This window comes from Nycticebus coucang, chromosome 12 (assembly GCF_027406575.1).
Source record: "Nycticebus coucang isolate mNycCou1 chromosome 12, mNycCou1.pri, whole genome shotgun sequence".
Classification (NCBI taxonomy): domain Eukaryota; kingdom Metazoa; phylum Chordata; class Mammalia; order Primates; family Lorisidae; genus Nycticebus; species Nycticebus coucang.
Window position 1 is genome coordinate 107,232,970 of NC_069791.1, and position 21,776 is coordinate 107,254,745.

General features: G+C 46.0%; 1 protein-coding gene across 1 annotated transcript in view; it reads right to left on the minus strand.

Moving 5' to 3' along the window:
* Positions 1 to 16,391, minus strand: part of GRIN2A (glutamate ionotropic receptor NMDA type subunit 2A) — a 446,701-nt gene extending 430,310 nt beyond the window's left edge. The window contains exons 1-3 of the mRNA XM_053556038.1: positions 15,823 to 16,391; positions 15,054 to 15,244; positions 13,213 to 13,644 (exon numbers count right to left, since the gene is read on the minus strand). Of these exons, the coding sequence (XP_053412013.1) occupies positions 13,213 to 13,626 (414 nt within the window). The 5' untranslated portion in view covers positions 13,627 to 13,644; positions 15,054 to 15,244; positions 15,823 to 16,391. The remainder of the gene's footprint in view (positions 1 to 13,212; positions 13,645 to 15,053; positions 15,245 to 15,822) is intronic.
* Positions 16,392 to 21,776: the final 5,385 nt, after the last annotated feature.

The window sequence follows — 21,776 nt, forward strand, 5'->3', positions numbered from 1 at the left end:
TGTAGCTCAACAGCCTCTTCACGTGGTTCTGAATCTGTTCACCCAAATCAACTAAAACTACATTTCGTCAGCCCTACAGATGGCTCGCAGATATTGTAGCTTTCAAACAATTCACCTGGAAAATTTGTATTTTTTTTTCAGCCCTAGGACTACACGCATGCAAGACAGTGTGGATTTGAAATGCCACTCACTCTTGCTGCCCAGGTACGGCTGATTTGAAAAGACAAGCTAGAGCAGGAGACATTCAGCCATTTGTGACAACAAAACAGAAATTGGCAAAAAAGCTCAATGTTTTGATTGTAAGACATGCCATCCAGAGGAAAATTCAGGAGATATGAAAACACCTCTCCAGTGTGGCAGCCTGGAGGAACATGTTAGAGAACAGGGAGGCTTAGACTGGTCCTCTGTGAGCAAAGCCTTCACTCTGCAGCCCATCCTTGCTCGTGGGGGGTGACAACCTGTAGGAACCTAGGACACACTAGCCCCTTCTAGGTCACTTGTCTAGTTTGACTCGAGAGCCCCACCCTCTGCTTTCTGAATTAGGCTGCCCCTGCTCTACCTTTCCGTGGTCCCATAACTACTCCAATCATAGCTGCACCAATGCTGGGCTTTCATTGTAAATCTCCCCCACCAGATTCTGACTTACATCAAAGAAAGCAAGTTCATCACAGACGTATCTCCACAATATTCTGGCCTGAGGTACAACTCAATAAATTTGTGAAGAAGCAACATACAGTGGACCCTTGAACAACACAGGTTTGAAGTGCACAAGTCCGGTTATACTCAGATTGTCTTCCATTTTTCCACCCCTGGGACAGCAAACCCAACCGTCCTCTGTCTCCTCCTCGGTCTACCCAACATGAGAATGATACGGATGAAGACCTTTATAATGACCCATTACCTCTACGTGAACAGCAAATATTTATTCTCTTCCTTATGATTTTCTTAATAACATTATCTTTCCTGTAGCTTACTTTATTGTAAGAATACAGTATTACATACAAAATTTGTGTTAACTGGCTATTTATGTTATCAGTAAGGTAAACAGTAGGCTATCAGTAGTTAAGGTTTTGGGGAGTCAAAAGTTATACCTGAGGGTCAATTGCCCCTAACTCCTGTGTTGTTCAAGGGTGAACTGTATTAATAAACCAATAAGTAAGTCAATTTCAAGGAACTCTGTGAAATAGGTTTTAGAGGCCCTTGAACCCCTGAAATTGCACATGGCCATGCATTTCCCTGGGAAGGGTTCAGAGCCTTCATTAGATCATAAAGTGGTCCATGACTCCCCCAAAACACCTGAAATGATCTTTAAATTCCTTAAGTGTATAGGTGAGTGACTTCAGCAAAAACTTGCAAATTGAAATAAATTGCCATTCCAATTAATATTCTTCCTTTTCAAATGCATAATACAATCATCTCCATGGAAGGGAACAGGAGTCTGAAGATCTGCAATGCATTTGCTGAGCAAATATTGTTTCTCTGAATGCTATATGGTGTTACTTGGGTCTTTTTAACGCTGTAGCGTGAACACCTATTTCAAAATAAATAAATAAATAGAAATAATATGTCCATCACCATTGTGTGGAAAGTATAAACTGTGAATGGAAAAATGAGGTATTTGGAAAGCAACTTCACGTTTTGTTTTTCTTTGGGGGACTGTTGGGGACAATCAGAGAAGTAGATAAGCAACAGAACAGGGCGTAGAACATTTTCTACCATAAGCAAATGTCCCAAAAGCCAGCAAGTACAACTGACAAAAAGAACAATTTGAAAACTGAAATACCAGAGAGTGTTCCAGCTGTTTCTTTGGAACACAAACATATTACCTACAGTAAGGTGTACAAAAAATATGAATATGCTTCAATAAGTAACAATGATTAAGTTGCTGCAACCGCAAAAATACCCCATTGGCAGTTATTCCAAACAACCTTTTATATGGATGAGCTTCTTAGCCAAACACATTTCCGCTAGTAAATATGATGCCGGCTGACCTACTTCTGTTTATATTTATACATGTGTGTGTGACTTGATATATACATAGGTTTTCTACTTTTCAAATGTCATCTACCCTTCAGGATCATGTAAAGTCCTTTGGGGATTTGAGGTGATGATGCAGGGAGTATAAATTCCTCCCCCACAGCAGACAAATTTATACTGAATTACTCACACACTTGGAGAAAGTGAGTGTATTGGTTTTCAGCCAAATCCATGGTCCTAAACCACCAAGGCTTGGGGATTAAAGAAAAAAAATAGTCAAGGATTTGAGAAGTACAGAGTGTCTTAATAAGAGAGAACCTCATAGGTCACCCAACTCAGCCTTGCCAGTCCAAGCCCAATACTCCCCCCAAATCTTGACAAATAGCAATCACACTTAGCTCAGTCACATCCTGATAGATATTTCCTATTCTATGAAACATCAGTCTTCTATTAGAGACCTCATTGCCAAAGCTTATTCCTCTGTTAAGATGGAACTTTACTTCTTATCATTTCATTCACATTTCTATCCCCAGAACAACAAAAGATTACCAGCCCACGGAATATCTGAACACATCTCTCATACCCCCTCTGAGATTTTCCTTCTCCATGCTGAACATCCCTCAATATTTCTTCCAAGACTCAACATATCTCATGTAGATCCTAACACTACCCTAAAGGCCCTCCCCTGCATACATTGCAATTTTTCAACATCCATCATTAAATAGGCCCCAGAGTAACTCTACAGATAATGGTTGGTGTTGCCAGAAATACCATCGGCTGTGCTGCTGAGGTATTGCTCCTATAACCCTGCTAACAGACGCAAATACTGCTCATTCTCAGAGAAGAATTCTGGATTGTAATCTCTACCAGTGAAGTTTGAGGAAAAGGAATGTAGCCCAATTCTGGCCACTGAGATCTAAGAGGAAGTCTACTCTAATGAAAGGACAGAGGCCCTAGAAGGCAATTTATTTTTCTCTCCCTTTTCTTCCTATTTTGAATGTTGGCATGTGAGAAGGTGATGGCTGGAACACAGGCAGCCATATTGTGACTAAGATAAAGCAGCAGCTGAGAGAGGAAAAGTAGGAGAATGGAAAGGAACCAAGTCTTTGGTGGTTTATGAAGTCACTAAACTATATACCTGAGGCTTCTTACCAAACAAAATTTGAATGATTTAAGGGTTTGCATCACTGATGTTCAAATACTCTCTTGCTTGAAACTAAAAGGAGTCATAACAACCAAAGAGGTATAAAGGAACTATCGCTTCCCTTGATTTAGACATCAAATTTCTAGAAATGTGGCCTCCATGTTTTTAAGAGCTTTATCTGTACTTAGAATCTGCTGAGTTTCTTGTCAGTGCAAAACAAGCAAGCAAATAAAAAGATAAAAACATTGTATTGAGGGCACAATTGCAAATGTTTACAAAAACCATGCAAATATGTGAGTGATAGAAAGGGGAGGGCTGTAGTTCCCCGAAAGTTTATGCCTTGTCCAAAGACATTAAAACTCAAGCATTCAAAAATACTGGTGAAATGAAATGTGTCTACAAGCCAGATTTAGTGTGTAGCTCACCAGTTCCTGACCCTCACACAAACCACCCCCAAATGAGTTGAAAAGTCTTATATAAGCCTTTAGCAAATACACCTATGCGGAGATGGTAGTCAAAGGGCACAAACTTCTAATTATATGGTAAATAGGTTCTAGAGACCTCATGCATGGCTTGGTGACTACAGTTAATAAAAAAAAAAGTATTGTAGGGTGGCGCCTGTGGCTTAGTCAGTAGGGAACCGGCCCCATAAACCGAGGTTGGCAGGTTCAAACTCAACCCCGGGCAAACTGCAACAACAAAAGCATAGCTGGGCGTTGTGGCAGTCACCTGTAGTCCCAGCTACTCAGGAGGCTGAGGCAAGAAAATCACCTAAGCTGGAGGTTGCTGTGAGCTGTGTGACGCCACGGCACTCTACTGAGGATGAAAAAGTGAGACTCTGTCTTTACAAAAAAATTTTTTAAAAAGTATAGTACACCTGAAATTTGCTAGGAGAGTAAGTTTTATCATCAAAAAGGAAAGTAAACATGTGAAGTGATGGATATGTTAATTAGCCTGATTATGGAAATCCTTTCACAATGTAGAGAGGGTACAAAAATATATATACACATTTTTAGAAAGAAAAAAACCTGTATTCAAATTGTGACACTCAATATATATTAATAACATTTGTTACCTTGTATATCATATCTTATATCTCTTATAATTGCAGAAGTCAAACACGACTTGAGTATTACAACTTAAATACAGTTTTTTCCTTTCTTAAAATGTGTACACTCTTTGTGGTACCCTCTGTATATGTACAGGTAGTCCCCGAGTTACAAATTTCTAAGTGAGGTACCACTCACATTTATGAACAGAAGCTGTTACAGGTAGTAGGTAAATGTAGCTGTTCCAACTTACATCCAGATTCAACTTAAGAACAAACCTACAGAACCTATCTCATTGGTAACCCGGGGACTGCCTGTGTATCAAAATATCAGAATAAGGCCATAAGGGTGGCTTATGACTATCATCCCAGCATTTTGGGAGGCAGGAGGATCTCTTGAGGTCAGGAGTTCAAGACCAGCCTGAAAACACAGAGAGACCCCCTTCGCTACAAAAAATAGAAAAATCAGGCAGGTGGCATGGCACTGTCTGTAGTCCCAGCTACTCCAGAAGCTGAAGTAGAAGGATCACTTGAGCCCCGGAATCTGAGGCTGCTGTGAGCTATGATGATACCACCATATTCCAGTCTGGGCCACAGAGCAAGCCACTGTTTCAAAAAACAAAAACAAAATCACACTGTACACCTTAAATATGTACAATTTTTGTCAATCTCAGTAAAGCTGGGAGGTTGGGGGATCTCTAATGTAGTCTGTAGTATGGGTCCATCATTTCAATCTAGAAAGACAGTGTTAAATTTTAATTCCAAAATCCAATACCTTAATTATTCTGACTAAAACAACAAAAATATTAACATCAAAATTCATTGTCTGTCTTAAATCTAAGCACCTGCCCTAGACCAACTAAATTTACAAGCAATAACTTGAAAGGGTAACAATATCAGAGCAAAAGAATAAGAATGTAAATTCTTAGGGGTACTGGCTGTATGGCTCTGAACTAACCACTGCAGCTCTCTGAACCTTTATTTCCTCATCTGAAAATAGAGATTCTTTAAACAAATATTTTTGAGCTGCCAGGTTCTCCAGGCTATCACCGTGTTATTAATCCTTGGCAGAGATAAAACGAGAAACTATACATGTCTACATTCTAAATCCCTAAGCCCGGCGCAAACATATGGTCCAGTTGGTGGAGGCGTTTAGTGCAAAGGTCAATGAGGCAGTCTTCTCTCACGGTTACTTTCACACTGGCCATGTTTAATCTTTAGTTTGCCAGGATAAAGCTCTCGGCAAGTCCATGAAGGCTAAGGAAGCTTATGGGTGCCCCAGCTGAGAAAGTATGAATCATTTCACGCTGGACTTCCCATTTCTGAAAGTTTTGTGGGTTTCCTTCCCGGTATTTTGCAGGACATAATCTCATAAAACTAGATCACCCTTAATCACTTTTTCTGGTTATGAAAAAGCGAAAAAGTACATCTACTGGCTGGGTGCACGGGCTCATGCCTGTGATCCCAGCACTCTGGGAGGCTGACACGGGAGGACTGCTTGAGGTCAGGATTCAAGACCAGCCTGAGCAAAGCGGAGACATGGTAACAATAGGATTCTTGTGATTAGTATTTATTATACACTAAGCACTGAATTATGTACCTTTTATCTATGACTTCATTTAAGCCCCACAACTCTGTCAGGTAGGTGCTATTATCATTCCCATCTTACAGATGAAAATATTGAGGCTCTGGCTGGGCATCTGTTAGGGTGCTGGCCACATGCACCGAGGCTGATGGGTTTGAACCCGGCCCGGGCCTGCCAAACAAAAAAAAAAAAAAAAGAAAGAAAGAAAAAAGAAAACATTGAGGCTCAGAGATATTAAGGACTTCCCTATGATCACCTGGCTGATCACAGATGGAACCTGAATTTAAACCCAGACAACACAACTCCAGTTCCAACGCATTAACCACCTGATAATAACATTCTTTAAAAGATGAAAGCAGCCATGACTCTACTCCCCAAAGACAACCACTACTCTTGCCAGTCTTTCCTTGAAGGTGCATACATGCTTCAGAGCTGGAAGGGGTGTTGGAGATAATATTGTCCCAAATCCTCAAGATGCAGAGGTCCAAAAAGGTGAAAGGCTTTTCCCAACATCACATGGCTATTTGAGAATGGAATTTAGGTCATCGGGCTCTTTTTTTAAGGTTTTCTGGGGTCTTCTAACTCAAGTCGATCCATAGTGGCTGCCTGGAATACTGTCTTCAGAAGGGCATAAGGCCTGTGGACTCACAGCATGAAGTGTCAATCTGGGGAGGACAGCTGCCGCTGTCTGATGATGACTTACGCGAGGAAGAGTTGATGGCGTCTGACATGTCTCTTGGGAAGGCTAAAGATAGGCCTCCCCACTCTCCCAGGAGCTACCTGATGCCCCGCAGCAGCAGCTGAGTGGGCTCCACCAACATTCCGATGCTCGTGTCTGTCCTTTCCAAGTGCTTCCCGTGTTTAATGGGAAGGCACGTCACTCACATCCCAACTCCAGAGCTGCCAGTTACAAGGGCACCAACTTCCACCTCCTGTGACCACTGTTACTCAGCAGCGCTCCACAGGCCTTTTGTATGTAACCCTCCAATTTGTGTTAATCCCCAGGACGGCTGGTAATTATCTGCCTACTAGAGAGAAGAGAGGATTTGGCACACACCTATGAAATCCATCAGCGTTTGGGGAACAAACACCACATGGAATGCCCTGATCCGCACTGTGATATGTTTGTCCGGAAGCTGCAACAAGCTGGCACTGGAACCAATCACTTGATTCATTCAGTAGACAAACATTTACCACGTAACAAATGCAAAGGGCAAGACCGGTGCCCAGTGCCAAAAAGGACACATGTATGGAATACAAATGAATCTTACTAAAGGCGGAAAAAAATAGAGGAATGGTCCAAAAAATGGTGGTATGAACAAAACACTCTGCAGCCATTTAAAATCAGCTTTGAGAAATCTAATGATAAGGGAAAATTCCAAGAATATGTAATCAAATTTGTTTTTATATATATGGAGGTTGTAAGATAAAACTGGGTCAAAATCAGAGTGAACACACTCAGTAACCTCCCTCTTCTGTTCCTAAAACATAGAATTTATAGAGAACTCTTTATTTTAAAATTTGCATGGTATTGCTTAGAAATAAGAAAAAAGGATCACAGATCAAAAATAGAAAAGGATCCCTAAAAATAAATGAATTAAAAAGTAAGATTCTAGGGTGGCCCCTGTGGCTCATAGGAGTAGGGTGCCGGCCCCATAAGGCAGAGGTGGCGGGTTCAAACCCAGCCCTGGCCAAAAACTGCAAAAAAAAAAAAAAGTAAGATTCTACAATTTCAAACAGAAATCAAAGCAATACAATCCACAGTGGTATGGGTCCAATGTATACCGTGAGAGCAGAAGTGTCAACATCTTCCCAGGGGCCAGGATGTGGACTGGACCCAGAATCATGTTTCTATCCATAGATGGGCACAGCCAAAAAGGAGGACCCTGTCTGTGTTAAGGAGCCAGAGTGCAGTCACCTGCATAGGCCCAGGACCTGAGCTTGTACCATAGGCTCTACAAAACAGGAAGAGAGCACTTAGCTATTGATATGCACAAAATGAGAAGACTTGCTCTGGTTTAAAACCATGCTCCCTTACAGATAGAGGGCAGAAGTAATTCTGAAACTGCCTTGAACATAAGTTCACAAACAAAAATGAGAGAACATGTGAGAACATCCAATTAACAGACTCTACAAATGGAAGAATTCATAACTGAAGAAACAAAGATGCTAAAGCACCAGTGGAGGACCTTCTAATACGTTTTGTTCTTTTGAGGGGTTGGGAAGGAGGTTGGGGGATTTGTTGGGGTTTTTTTAGACAGAGTCTCACTCTGTTGCCCAGGCTAGTGGTCTCAGCTTAGCTCACAGCAACCTCAAATGCCTAGGCTCAGGCAATCCTCCTGCCTCAGCCTCCCAAGTAGCTGGGACTACAGGCACCTACCACAACACTCAGCTAATTTTCCTATTTCAGAAAGAGATGGGGAGTGAGATGGAGTCTCACTCTTGCTCAGGCTGGTCTTGAACTACTGAGCTCAAGCAATCCTCTTGCCTTGGCCTCCAGGAGTGTTAGGATTACAGGAATGAGTCACTGGGTGTGAACATGAGCCACCGTACCCAGCTAAGTAGTTTTTTTTTGTTGGTGGCGGTGGTTTTTCTTTTTTTTTAGTACTCAAAGGGACAAAGGAGGGAGTTGTATGCACAAAATGAGAACATTTCTTCGTAAAACAAAAAATAGGGACATATGAAAAGGGACAGACTATATATATCTAGGAAATAAAATGTATCATTGTTGAAATTAAAATCTAAACAGGTTGTCAAAATAATACGTCAGACACAAATGAAAGAAGGTAATTAACTAGAGTATAGAATTGAGGAAACCTCAAAAACAACATGAATAGAGAATTTAAAATGTTGTAAGTTCAGATACATGAATAATTGATTGGGAAAATGTGTGTATAGATGTATATATTTTACAATTAAACACTACATAAAAACATTTAGGTCAATGATGGACCACATATGACGCTAGTCCCATAAGATTATAATAGCAAATTTTACTTTTACTTTTCTATATTTAGATCCCTTAGAAACACAAATACTTAGCAGAGTGTTACAGTATGCTGTAGAGATTCGTAGCCTAGCGGTCGTAGGCCATGTCAGATAGCCTAGGGTGTGTCACAGACTAAATCGAGGTTGTATAAGTGCCCTCTGTGATGTCCACACACTCACAAAATAGCCTAACGACACATTTCTCAGAGTGCATTCCTGTCCTTCAGCAACGCTTGACTGTGTATATGTATGCATATCTGGAAGGAGAAAATACAAATGATGGTGGAAAGGAAATATCCAACAGTTAGTAGCTGACATTGTCCCAGAATTTTAAAAAACAAAACAAAGACTGAGTCTTCTGGCTCAGCGCCCCTAGCTCAGTGAGTAGAGCGCTGGCCACATACACCAAAGCTGGCGGATTCGAACCTGGCCCGGGTCTGCTAAGCAACAACAACAACTGCAACCAAAAAACAGTAGGGCATTGTGGCGGGCATCTATAGTCCCAGCTACTAGGGAGGCTGAAGCAAGAGAATCGCTTAAGCCTTGGAGTTTGAGGTTGCTGTGAACTGTGATGCCACAGCACTCTACCAAGGGTGACATAGTGAGACTCTGTTTCAAAAAAAAAAAAAAAAAGACTGACTCTTCTGAGTAAGAAATGCCACAGAGTAAAGAGTACAAAAAGAAAAACCATATAGATTGCATAATCCTGAACTAGTGATTAAAGAAATAGAACTCAGAAGGAAATACACCTAAGCGTCAGCAGTGGTTACTTAGGGGAGATTTTTATTTTCTTCTTTAAGCTTTAATGTACTTTCTAAATGCTTTACAATGAAAAGACATTATTTTTATAAAGTGTCTATGGATAAGGAGAATTTGTCATTTCAAATACACATATACAGATAAACACACATTTTTTTTTAAAAATCTGCCCTCAAAAGATTTGTACTCTGGTGAAGAGATGAGGTGTGTATAGAAATAATATATAAAGAAAAACCCACCAGTGACTGCCCTGGAGAGAGAAGCTAAAATCTGAGTCTTGCCTTTTCCACCATGAAGCAAATAGGAATGGGGTGTGAGAGAGAAGGGAGGTGTAGGACTCTGAGCAGAAATGCAGAGGTCTGGTCTTATGCTGGCTTTACTAGGAGCTAAAGTGTATTTCACCTGGACAGGGTCAAAATGGCCAAACCAAGATAAGCTTAGAAGTTTGTCCAGGGTCAAGTATTATTTTCACCTCTAAGTTAATTATATTGCAAGACCACCCACTGACACAAGCGAATACTAACACCTCCATTGTAAACTAAATTAACACCACAAGTACCCACCACGTTTGAAAGCCATTTCAATTATCACAATGCTTTGTTCTTTTCTTCATGAGTCAGGTAGGCCAAGGGAAAGGTTAAAACGTGGTGGAGGAGGGGGAGGGGAGTATATATGTGTGTTCAATTTACCTGATAATCAAATTAACTACCATTCTTATCAATGGGACCACTATCTTGTTGCCACTTTAGAAGTGAAACAAACGGGTATGTTCTGGGCAGCTTTACCAAATCAGCACCATCTTAGGGGGAGACGGAGAGGCCTTGTCAGCCTGGGAGAGGGATGAGACAGTGATCCTATCACCATTAGCACACCCCAGCAAAGGCAGAGTTTTAGGCACCTCCCATGACTGGTTTTTTGAGACCAAATAAACTGCGCTCAACGTTCAGCTCTCAGTAAAACTGGTGGCAAAGGCATAAGCCAGCTAGATATGTTACTACTGGAAGGAAGGGCTGTTCAGACAATCTCTCCCTTCTAAACACATACAGACTGCTCCCTCTTCAAATCAGCTCCTCCCAGCATCACCTGCCCATCCCATGCAAGGGACCCAACATGTGCCCAGTGTTACCTCCATTGATTTCTTTGGTTCTCTGCCTCATCTCCCTCCAGTTCTATCAAAATCAGAGTGGGGGTCATCTCTCCAAGACCAACTCTGAAAGTCCCAACAACAATGGGAAGCATCCAATTCCCTTTACCATCTTTGAACAAATGGACCCTTCATTCTTCTCCTCTCTGTCCCCTCTTAAACCTCTTTGATCTTGACTTCTCTGGAAATATCCTTTTTTATCTTCCTCCTGCCCTTTCCTGATTCCTTTTTCCTTGTTTACTCCGGAGTGGGCTCATACTCCCCATAAGGCAGTTTTATCCCACAGGAGAGAAGGCACTTTCCACCCATGCCTCCTGAGCTTCTCAAAACCCCCTTTCAAATTCCCCCCGTCAAGGGAGGCACAGTTGCTGCTCTAGCTGGTCAGAGCCTAACATTCACTGTGTCAAGATTCACTAGTGGAAAGGGTCACTGGATGTTAAGAGGGTGCTCATCAATGACCCTATCCTCTGTGCCTGCCTCTCTGCCTATACCTGGATGGATAAGTCAAGTGACAGCCTGAGCCACACACCTGCCACCTTAGAAGAAAGAGAGCTGGATGCCTATTCAGGCCTCCTAACCTCCAGCCACCTTCATCCAATTTAGCCTTTACCAGATTTCTCCATTGGGTTGTACTGGGTCCCCGTGAATCCAGACATCTCACTTTCAGTATGGTTACTGGTTTTTGTCTATTGCACCTTTAGTCAAAATTTCAGAAGGAAGGTGAAAGGAGCCATGGTAATATTTAAATACCAAAATTATGCCCCAAACACCTGTTGGAAACTACTCTTTCTTCATGTCCTCATGAGAAGACTGATCCCTCCTAGGTACAAGCCCTCTAGGATCCGATTTACTGCACCTGGCCGTGGCTCAGCACCTCTCATAAACACAAAAGTAATTCATTGTCCCTCCTGAAGATGGGGTGACATAGTCAAAAGTATGGGCTTGATTTGATGGAATGTAAGATCACAGCTTAGAACCAGAAAACAAGCTATCTGTGTCCATCATCTGCTGTGTGGTCTTGACAAAGTCTTTTAACTGCCCTATGCCTCAGTCACCTTGCCTGAAAGCTAAAGGATGCTCTAGTCAACCCAGAGGCCCTGTCCAGTTCTGAAGCGGCCTACGTGTTGGTGGTAGAGCACAGCTCTTTCTTACTTTCTCCATCCCAGAACCCCCCACCACCACCACCAATCTGAGAGGTGACTATGAAAAATGCTTAACCATGCACAGGAATTCTTCTGAGCTGCAAACCGTTTAAAAATGAATGTTTAATAAGATAGATCATCGGTTGTGCACTTCAGCTGAAGGCGCTGCAGCCAAGGAGACTTGAAAGAATTAATGCATTTCCCAAAGGAGCTGGTGGGAATTGCAGAGGCAGAGGCAGAATCTGATTTGATGAATACAAAAGTGTTTTGAGAGCGTCAAATGGAAAGTGCTGTAACAAATGACTGCTCACATCGCTAGAATATCCCCTGCTATCTAAGAAACACTCTCCAAGAAGGTCTCAGAGCTAGAGACCACGGCACACAAGTACATTCACCTTTCCCCCTTACTTCGTAACCCCTAGCCCTTCCTTGGGCTTAAACAGAAGCACAGTGCACCAACAACTCCAATTCCCTCTTTTGAGATTCCTCACTTTTCTTCTCCATTCTAACCTTCTTCCTTTGCTCCACGCTTCGGCATAATTCCCAAACTAGGACCACATAACATCTTGTTCAAATCTTCAAATCTCTCTTCCCTCTTCTCCGAGCTAAGGCTCCCAGGCAGCCCTGGAAAAGACCCTCCCTTGCATTTTAAGCCAAGAGATTTGGACACCCTTTCCTGCATTCTGGAACTCTTCAACTTCAGTGCAGAGAGCCAACTCCCCCACATGAAGGTCTTGGAACCCTTGCCATGAAGTGTCAGCCCCACACAGGGACCATGGAAGGTCAATGCCAGGCCCTCCACACTGAGTCTGTAGGTAGTTCTCTCCACCCACTCCCACTCCCTAGAGGAACAGGTATCTCCTGCACTCCTCCAGCCCAGGGCTTCGCACACTCCCCAGTTTTGTCCCTTTAATTGCAGAAAGTCCAGAGAAGCATGACATTTCTGTGCCCTTTTGTGCTTGACCTAAAAACTTTGCATTTTATTCCATAACGTACACACAATAAAAACAGCTTTAGTTACTTACCATAGGAAAGAAAAAAATGTATATTTTTTGACAAAACAAGCAAGTAAAATTGATAACATGGGAATATGAATATATGGTTTCAGAGCTCCCAGGCTGACCTCTGTGCCCTACAGTACTTAGTGCTTGGAAATCCCTCCACCAAGACCCCCATCCTGCTTATGAGTTTCCCAAGTTCTTCCTAGTCCAGGCGCTCCTGAGAAGTGCACTTTCAGAACCAAGGCAAAAGGCATTTCCATTGGCTTCCGAGTTAGAGAGGCAGCACCCGGTTATCAGTAGGACCAGTGGCCACAACCCCGCCTTCTGATCAAGACAGATGGTAAAGGTGCCCCAAGACCCGCGGTGGTTGCCGTGTAGTTGGCGCCCTCTCAGGTCCCGGCAGCCCATCGCCTCCCAGTCTTACCTTGTCAGCCATGATCATAGATGCGCCCCCGTGGATGCCCAAGATAGGGACGAAAGTCTGTGAGGAGATAAAATCCAGCATCTGAGCCACAGCCTCCTGGTCTGTGTCGTCCCCAAACACAAGGCCGTGGATGCGCGCCCCAGACATGAGGTCGCACACGTGCGTGATGAGACTCTTAGGGTCGGTGCGGTTCATCAGCAGCGCTACCACGTTCACGTCCAGGGGCAGCTCCGCAGCCTGCTCCGGGCCCCACAGATTTCGAAGTTCGCGCTCGGTCACGTCGTGGCTGTGACCCAGCAGCACCGCAATGTTCAGCGCGGGGAGACCCTTCTCCGCCGCCGCGCCCTGCGCCGGACCGCGCCAGACCAAAAGGGTCTGCAGCACCAGCAGTGTCCAGTAGCCTGATCTGCCCATAGTCGCCACTTACAGTCCCTGCAAGGTAGAGCGGGAGGGTAGACTGCGGTGAGCAAGGGGCCCAGACGAAAAAGACGGACGGAGTGACTGGGTGGTACCCGGAGCTCGAGCCAGGTGTGGAGCCCAGCCCCAACACAGCGGGCTAGAATCAGTGACTCCATTCCCAAGCCCCAACGCCATCCACTCGCCTCGACTCATTTCCAACTCTATCTGTAACTCCAATCCGAGCTAATTCTCCATCCTTCTCCCCAAACCCATTCTTGCATCCAGCCTCCGGCTCCTCCCCTGTCTCCAGTCCCTTCTCCTTTCTGGACTCTGTTCACACTCCCCACGGTACTCCTCAAGTTAGCTGCGAACCACAGCCCTTAAGCACCAAGAGAGCCACGGATGCCAGCCAGCTCGTGGACCCACTGAGCAAACTCCGAACCCCTCCCACCTGGGGCAGGGGAACCAAATTGGCGACCCAGCCCACTGCTCGCGCGCAGCTCACTAGAGACCCGCCCAGGAGCAGAGGTGGCGCTGGGACCCAGCGTCCTCGCGCGCTTGCTGAGCTGGGCTGACTGACCCTGCTGCTCAAAGCCCGACGGGTGCACCACAGGCCTTGCTCCACGCGTAGTAGCAGCGGCAGACTCCGCTCCTTTGCTCATGGGCACATCTCAAGTGCCCAGGTCATTCCCTGTGGGTCCTGGCTCCCCGGTGCCTTGGGGCTTGCCTGCCCCACCTGGGGCGGAAGGGCTGTCACTCAACTGCAAAAGGCCTCAGGACCCTCCCCCTACATGAGCGCGTACACACACACACACACACACACACACCGGGGGAATCCAGAAGGGGAAAGTAGGCGCGTCCCCCCGCGGGCCGGGGCGTGGGAGCCGGCAGAGAACGTGCGTGGGGGGAAAGGTAGGGTCCCAAGAAGCTCCCAGACGGACATGGACTATAGAGCCCCACCCCAGCCTTTCCACTGCGGGGGCTGTTGCCAAATCTCAGGTGCACGTGGGCAGTGGGCCGCACACGCTCACAGACACTTGTCTTTTCTGCGCACATCCGCAGGCCGCAGTAGCGGTGCCCAGCGACTGCCAGAGTCCTCACACGTCCTCAGGCAGCGCGCACACATGTGCGGCTGCAGATGCACAGACCCGCGCTCCTGCAAATACCAGCACAGCCGTACATGAGTGCACAGGCGCGCGCTCCTCTGGCCAGGCGCTGCTGGGCGCAGGGAAGTTAGGGCGAACTCGCCGCGGCCTCGGGGTTCTTTGGGTGAGCTGCGCCAAGTGCGGGGCCGCAGCGCCCCCTGGTGCTCCTCCTGCGCTTCCGCACTGGGCTCCCTCTCCCGCTCTCTCCCTCTCACCCCCATCCCTCTCCCACTCTCCCTCTGAACGAGTCTCCCTCCTCTCAGACCCATCGAGCCCTGATCTCCCGCTGGGACGTACCTGTAGCCCGAGAAGGTCGAGGATGCAGTGGGGCGCGCTGCGCGCACGAACATCTCGGCCGCCTCAGCAGCCACCGGGTTTAGCGGGTTCCCGCATGCTGCGGCCCCCGCGCGCTCCCCTGGCTGTCCCGCGCTGTCCGCATCGCCCCCACAGGGGGCGGCTATCCCAGCCGGAGGCTCTGCAGCAGGGCTCTGCCAGGGTGGAGGGGAGATGGAGAGGAGGGTCAGCCCACCGCCAGGAGGAGGGAGGGTTGAGGGCAAGGCTGCAATCTGCAATGCTCACAGCCCCCCTGTGCGCCCAGGAGGCTGGATCAGAGAGGGGGAGCTGAAGCTCGCTGCCCGAGACGCCCCCAGGACGGATCCTCAGACCCTGTGGCTGATAATAAGAGCTTTGCTCCGGGGCGCACAGGAGAATGGGAGCCCCAGGTTGGACACCCACGAGAAGCTAACTAAGCACCTCCACCCTCACCCCCTACCACCTCCCCGGCGCTGACTGCTTGGAGTTATGCGACCAGAAGCCGCTGAGCCTGGGGGGTAGGGAGAGAAAGAGGAGGGGATGGGGGTGGGGGCTGGCTGAGTTTGCGACGAGCAAGCAGGAGGAGAGGGGGAGGGAAGAACGCGGGCTCCCGCGGTCCCGGTTCCCCGAGGGAGGCGCGATCGTTCCCACGCAGCGACCCTCTAACGATCCTGCCTCCCTCTTCTACCCAGGCCTCCCACCCCTCCCTTCTCAGGGGGGCCTCCCAGGCCCTGCGTCCCGCGCCAGCACTCACCGCAGCCTCTCTCCACATAGTTCTCAGCAGTGGCCGCTCCTGGTCATCTCCAGGGCTGATGGCTGCGGCCGCGACTCTCAGTGCTCACCCGGCCCCATGATCCGGCTAAGCCCTGGGAGCCTCCCTCCAGGAGCCCTAGCTCGGCTTCCTGCCCCGCTCCGGACGGCAGCTGCCCAGTCCTCTGAGCGCGCCAGAGCACCCTCTCCGCAGCCCAGCGCCGGGCTGATGTGTGCGAGGGCGAGTGTGTGAGAGAGTGAAGGTGGGAGCGCGCGCGCGCGTGTGGCCGGGGATCCCCGCGGTCCCCGGCCGAGAGAGGCGCGGGCTGGAGAAGGCAGCTCCCTCCCGGCCCTTCGTTGCGGGGTCCGGCTCCGCTCCGGGCGTTCGGTTCCCCACTTCCCACTGGGAATCCGAAGAGCGCCTGGCCACCCGGGTTCGCAGGCACAGGCAAAGCCGGGTTCGCGCGCGTGTTTCTGCTGCTGTTGCCTCCGAGGAAGAGAAGGAGGAAGGCAGAGAAGCCCCCCACTCCAACTTAGGGACTTGTTCTCAGAGGCGAGACGAAGCAGCCCCTGCTCAAGTCCGGGAGGCTCAGAGTTCCGGCGGGCAAAAGAGTCTCCTGCCCGCAGCCTCTCTCGGAGATGGGCCGAGGCAGACCCCGCAATCCCTCGGCAGCAGCGCGCAGTGGGCCACCGGTTCCCGGGAGCGCACGGCGGCGAATAAGGCCAGGCAGGATAGGTGGCTGTCTGGCGACGCCGGCGCCTGCGGCGGCGCGCACCGCTATCGGTGTTGCTGGAACCACGCTCTCCGCCCGCTCCCGGGCGTCTGGTGCCGCTGAAGAATCAATTATTCAGATCTCTGCTACCGCTTCCTCCTCCCCCAGTGCCTTTGGCTGGGTACAGCGATCCCCCCTCCACGCACAGGCACGCCGACACACACACACACACGCAGAGTCTGCTCCAAAGCCTTTCTCTGTGCTTCGCCACCCCCATACGGGAACCCACTCCTCTGATGTCAGGGAGCCAGAATCCTAAACGCAGACATCTACATCCCCTAAGTTGTTGTACCAAACAAAAGTCGCCCTGGGGTTGTCACGTATAAGCTACCAGAAGGGGTAGCTGTAGAACATGGGACCGCCTGGGTGTGTGAGGGCTGCCTGGCTTGAATTCTGGAGACTTGAGCATGAAACCCGTTGTCGGGTGAGGCTCTTTTGCCCCTTTTACACCCCTTTTACAAGGCCTGTCTCTGACTTCCCTCAAGCCCTGGAAAGAAAGGGGTCTTAATGTTAAGAGCTTTTGCAATCACTGTTCTAACCCTTCCTTCTCCACTCAACAGCCCAATGTCACCTGCTGTGATCTGAATGTTTCTGTTGTTCCCGCGCCCTCCCCCCGCCCCCCAAATTCATACCCATGTGTTGAAATCCTAACCCTCAAGGCAAATGGTATTAGGAGGTCTGGCCTTTTAGGAGGTGATTAAGTTATGGGGACAAAATGGAATTAATGTAGCTAGCTCCTTCCACCATCTGAGGCAGAATGGAGAAGATACAGGTAACCAGGCCCTCATCAAACAGCAAATCTGCCCTGTCTTGATCTTGTGCTACTCAGCCTCCAGACTGTGACAACGAAACCTCTGCTGTTTATAAGCCACCCAGTTAATGATATTTCTAAGGCAGCCAGATCAAACCAAAACATCGCCTTTGGGCCATTATTTTATCTTTCCTTATTGATTGCTAATCTGGCAAATGGAGGGGGGGTGGGGAAAATATCTATTTCTCAGGATTCTTTTGAAAAGAAAAGAAGATAGCCTTACTAAAGGAGTCACCAAGGTCTGGCACATACAGGTTCTCAATAAACATGATTTCCCTTCCAGGTGGCCTAGGCAGAAAAGAACTTCTTCCAAGAATGTGGTTGTGGCTGCTGAGATGGAGACAGAGAGGGGACACAGTTGCTTGAGACAAAATGGATTCATTATTAAGCTAGTTGTTGTATGTTGATTTCCCTGGGGTTTAATGATCCGAAAGACAAAGAAGGGGCTAGTAAATCCTAGGAGATAAATGAAAACGGGACATCATGTGACATAAGGCAGAGAGCAGGGCAGTGTTGCATTTCTTGAAGCTGTGACTATGGCTGGTCTGGTTGCTCCCCGTAGCTCAGGTGCAGGATTCCAACTTGGGGTCTTATGGAGAAGTTAGACTGTTTTATTAAATGAGGCATAAATAATATACGATAAAATGTACATCTTTTAAGGGTCCAGTTTTGAAATTGTGCACATCTGAGTAGACCATCACTTACAAGGTACAGAACATTTTTATTACTCCCAAATAAAATGCCCTTGTTTCCCCTTGTCAACCCTAGTAGAAACTACAATTTTGATTACTAACAACCCTTTTTTTGGCTCAGTGCCTGTAGTACAGTGGTTATGGCGCCAGCCACATACACAGAGAGTGGTGGGTTGGAGCCCGACCCGTGGCCAGCTAAACAACTGCAAAAAAAAAAGCTGGACGTTGTGGCAGGCGCCTGTAGTTCCAGCTACTTGGGAGGCTGAAGCAAGAGAATTGCTTAAGCACAAGAGTTTGAGGTTGCTGTGAGCTGTGACTCCATGGCACTCTACCAAGGGTAACATAGTAAGACTGTCCAAAAAAAAAAAAAAAAAATTTTTAAGGCTTCATATAAATGGAATTCTACACAGTGTCTACTTAGATCACTGATTTTTTTTTCTTTAACCCAACTGGATGTCTAGAAAATTTGTCTGTATTGGTAGACATAGCCCAAATGTTTTTTATTTGTTTGTTTGTTTTGTTTTTGAGCCAGAGCCTCACTCTGTCACCCTGAATAGAGTGCCATGGTGTCATCATAGGTCACAGCAACCTCTAACTCTTGGGCTCAAGAGTCCTCTTGCCTCAGCCTCCCAAATAGCTTACAGGCACCCGTCATAATGCCTGGCGAGTTTTTCTATTTTTAGTGGAGATGGGCTCTCGCTCTTGCTTAGGCTTGTCTCAAACTACTGAGCTCAAGCAATCTGCTTGCCTGAGCCTCCCAAACCATTAAGATTACAGGTGTGAGCCACCACACTTGGCAGCTTTTTATTTTCAAATGGTGAGTAGCTAGCTTTCTATTGCATAAATAATCCAAATTTGATGTATCTTGTCTCCCATAATGGACATGTGGGGCACATCTGGGGAGCTTTTTAAAATATAGATACCTATACCCACTTTAGATCTATTCCACAAGAATCTCCAGGGATGGGGCCAAACATGGGTTTTTGTTTTCAATCCATAGATGGTTCTTATTATGGCCTCACATTTTCTATTCTTGCATATTGATGCTTACCCTAAAATTGATTTAGCTTTCATAAAAATTATCAGTATGGAGAGTTGAAGTTATTTGTGATCAGACTTACAGAAAGGTAGATCAAACAGGTGGTAGCCTCTTTTGAATAGAGAAAGAAGACAGCCCTTCATTGGAAGGGACAGTCTGTCTCTGAGGTACACACTGGCGTTGCACTGGGGTGGTCACCTGCCCAGTGTGGAGAACCATTGAAATCAGGTGCCTGGAACTTCACTACACATGCAGAGATCGTGACAGTGTATATGGAATTGTGACAACCTTACTTCATGCTGTGCTGCAAAGCTAAATCTACAGTGCACCTTAGGATACCAAACAGGATTTTGTTACTCAAGAGTTTCAGATGGAAAACCTTCTACACAGGCTTGGCACCTGTAGGGCAAGCGGCTAGAGCGCCAGTCACATACACTGGAGCTGCTGGGTTCAAATCCAGCCAGGGCCTGCCAAACAACAATGACAACTACAACCAAAAAATAGCCAGGCATTGTGGCGGGCACCCCTAGTCCTAGTTACTTGGGAGGCTGAGGCAAGAGAATCGCTTAAGCTCAAGAGTTAGAGGTTGCTGTGAGCTGTGATGGCACATCACTCTACTGATGAGACTCTGTCTCAAAATAAATAAATAAATAAATAAGAAAAAAGAAAACCTATAGTAGCTCTCCTGACAAAGACTATGTCAAAAAAAAAGTCAACATTGCTCTGCACTCAATTTTGCTAATTGGTTTTATCACCAATCACATCATTAAAGTAACTGAATAATCTAGGCTAGTCTTAAGGAACAACTGTTTTTAATTCAATTGATTTGTCTTCTAATGCTATACTAAAGAATCACCCTATTGTTGCCACTTGCTTTAAGCCACTTGAACACAGTTGTTAAAGACCAATCACTATATCACACCTACAGAAGAGAACTATAATGAGCTTTGAAGGAAATTGATAAGGAATTCCAGACATTTGGAAGCTGAAAGGCCTTCAGAGACCATTCTGTTTGGTGTGTTTTCTGTTTTCTAATAAGTGCTTACCTTAATAAGTACTTCAAGGTTAATTCTTCCATTAAAGGATCTGAGAAGCCCTCCAGATAAAAATGCTCTTTTAAATCTAGCAATATTCCAAATGCGATTGATTATGAAAACCTATTTTCTTCCACATAGCAGCTGCTCCCATCCTACAGAACTAGTGTTTCTTTGAATACTTTTTGAGAAATTCTGACTTGGCTCAATAACTTTATTTTGCATATGGGGAAACAGAGGCTCAAGTGGGCCTGAAGTCTCAATTTTACTGTCGTGAGAGTAGAAGCTAAAGGCAAATTTTGGAGTAGGATTCAGAACATTTGCTTAAAAGTATCTGCTATGTAAAATAAAGTATTTTTGCAATCTACAAGGTTGTAGGTTCCAAAGCAGTATGAGAGAATCTTGAGAAAAGGTTAGAAAGGTTTTTACTAAGTCAGTAGTAATTCAGATGAGTTGCTGAATCGCCTGAACACCAGACTAGACACTACTTTTGGGTGCTATTTTGTCACTGGTGATCAACCTTCACCATCGCTCAGAATCCTAGGGTAGCCCCGTCAATTGATTAGAGTTGGCTCCAATTTGTCATTGCTGATTTTGCAAGTTCTCATAGACTGCTCATTTTAGCATAATAGACTCTGATCACCTCTATTTTCCTTTAGATCCTATTACATAATTTTATATTTTTCTTTTTTCCTTTTTTTTTTTTTTTTTCGTTGAGACAGAGCCTCAAGTTATCACCCTGGCTAGGGTGCAATGGCGTCACAGCTCACAGCAACCTCCAGCTCCTGGGCTTAAGCAATTCTCTTGCCTCATCCTCCCAAGTAGCTGGGACTACAGACATCCGCCACAAAGCCCAGCTATTTTTTTGGTTGCAGTTGTCATTGTTTAGCAGGCCCAGGCCAGATTTGAACCTGCCAGCTCTGGTGTATGTGGCTGGCGCCTTAGCCACTTGAGCTGCAGGCCACCAACTTTATATTTTTCATATGGTGAGTCCTCACTTAACATCAGTAGGTTCCTGAAAACTGCGACTTTAAGCAAAACAATGTAAAACAAAACCAATTTTACACTAGTACCCTACCTTGATGTAAATAAGAGATAAATTCCTGTGGCATTTTTCTGGTCACAAAAGCATCACCAAACTTTTAGACCATGACCAAAACACTTCTAGTATTAAACATCAAAATAAATGTAAGCTATACATATATTTAAGAAAGATTAATAAAAAACAAGTAAAGTAATTAACCCAATTATTCCAATTTGAGGGACACAGGTGGCTGGAGCCCATCCTGGCAGCTTAGAGTACAGGGCAGGAACCAACCCTGGAGCGGACACCCTTCCATCCCAGTGCACACTCTCACACACACCCACACACATCCAGATGGGGCAATTTAGCATGACAATAAGCCTAATATGCACGTCTTTGGAACCTGTGAGGAAACCAGAGTCTCCAGAGAAAACCCATGCAGATGCGCAGAGAATACACAAACTCCATACAGACAGTACCCCTGGGTTGTGAATCAATTTTTTTCTCATCTAAGTGTTAATGAAATGATTTAATGATATTCAAAGACCTGCTGTATGTACTCTATATATAATTTTATAATATATT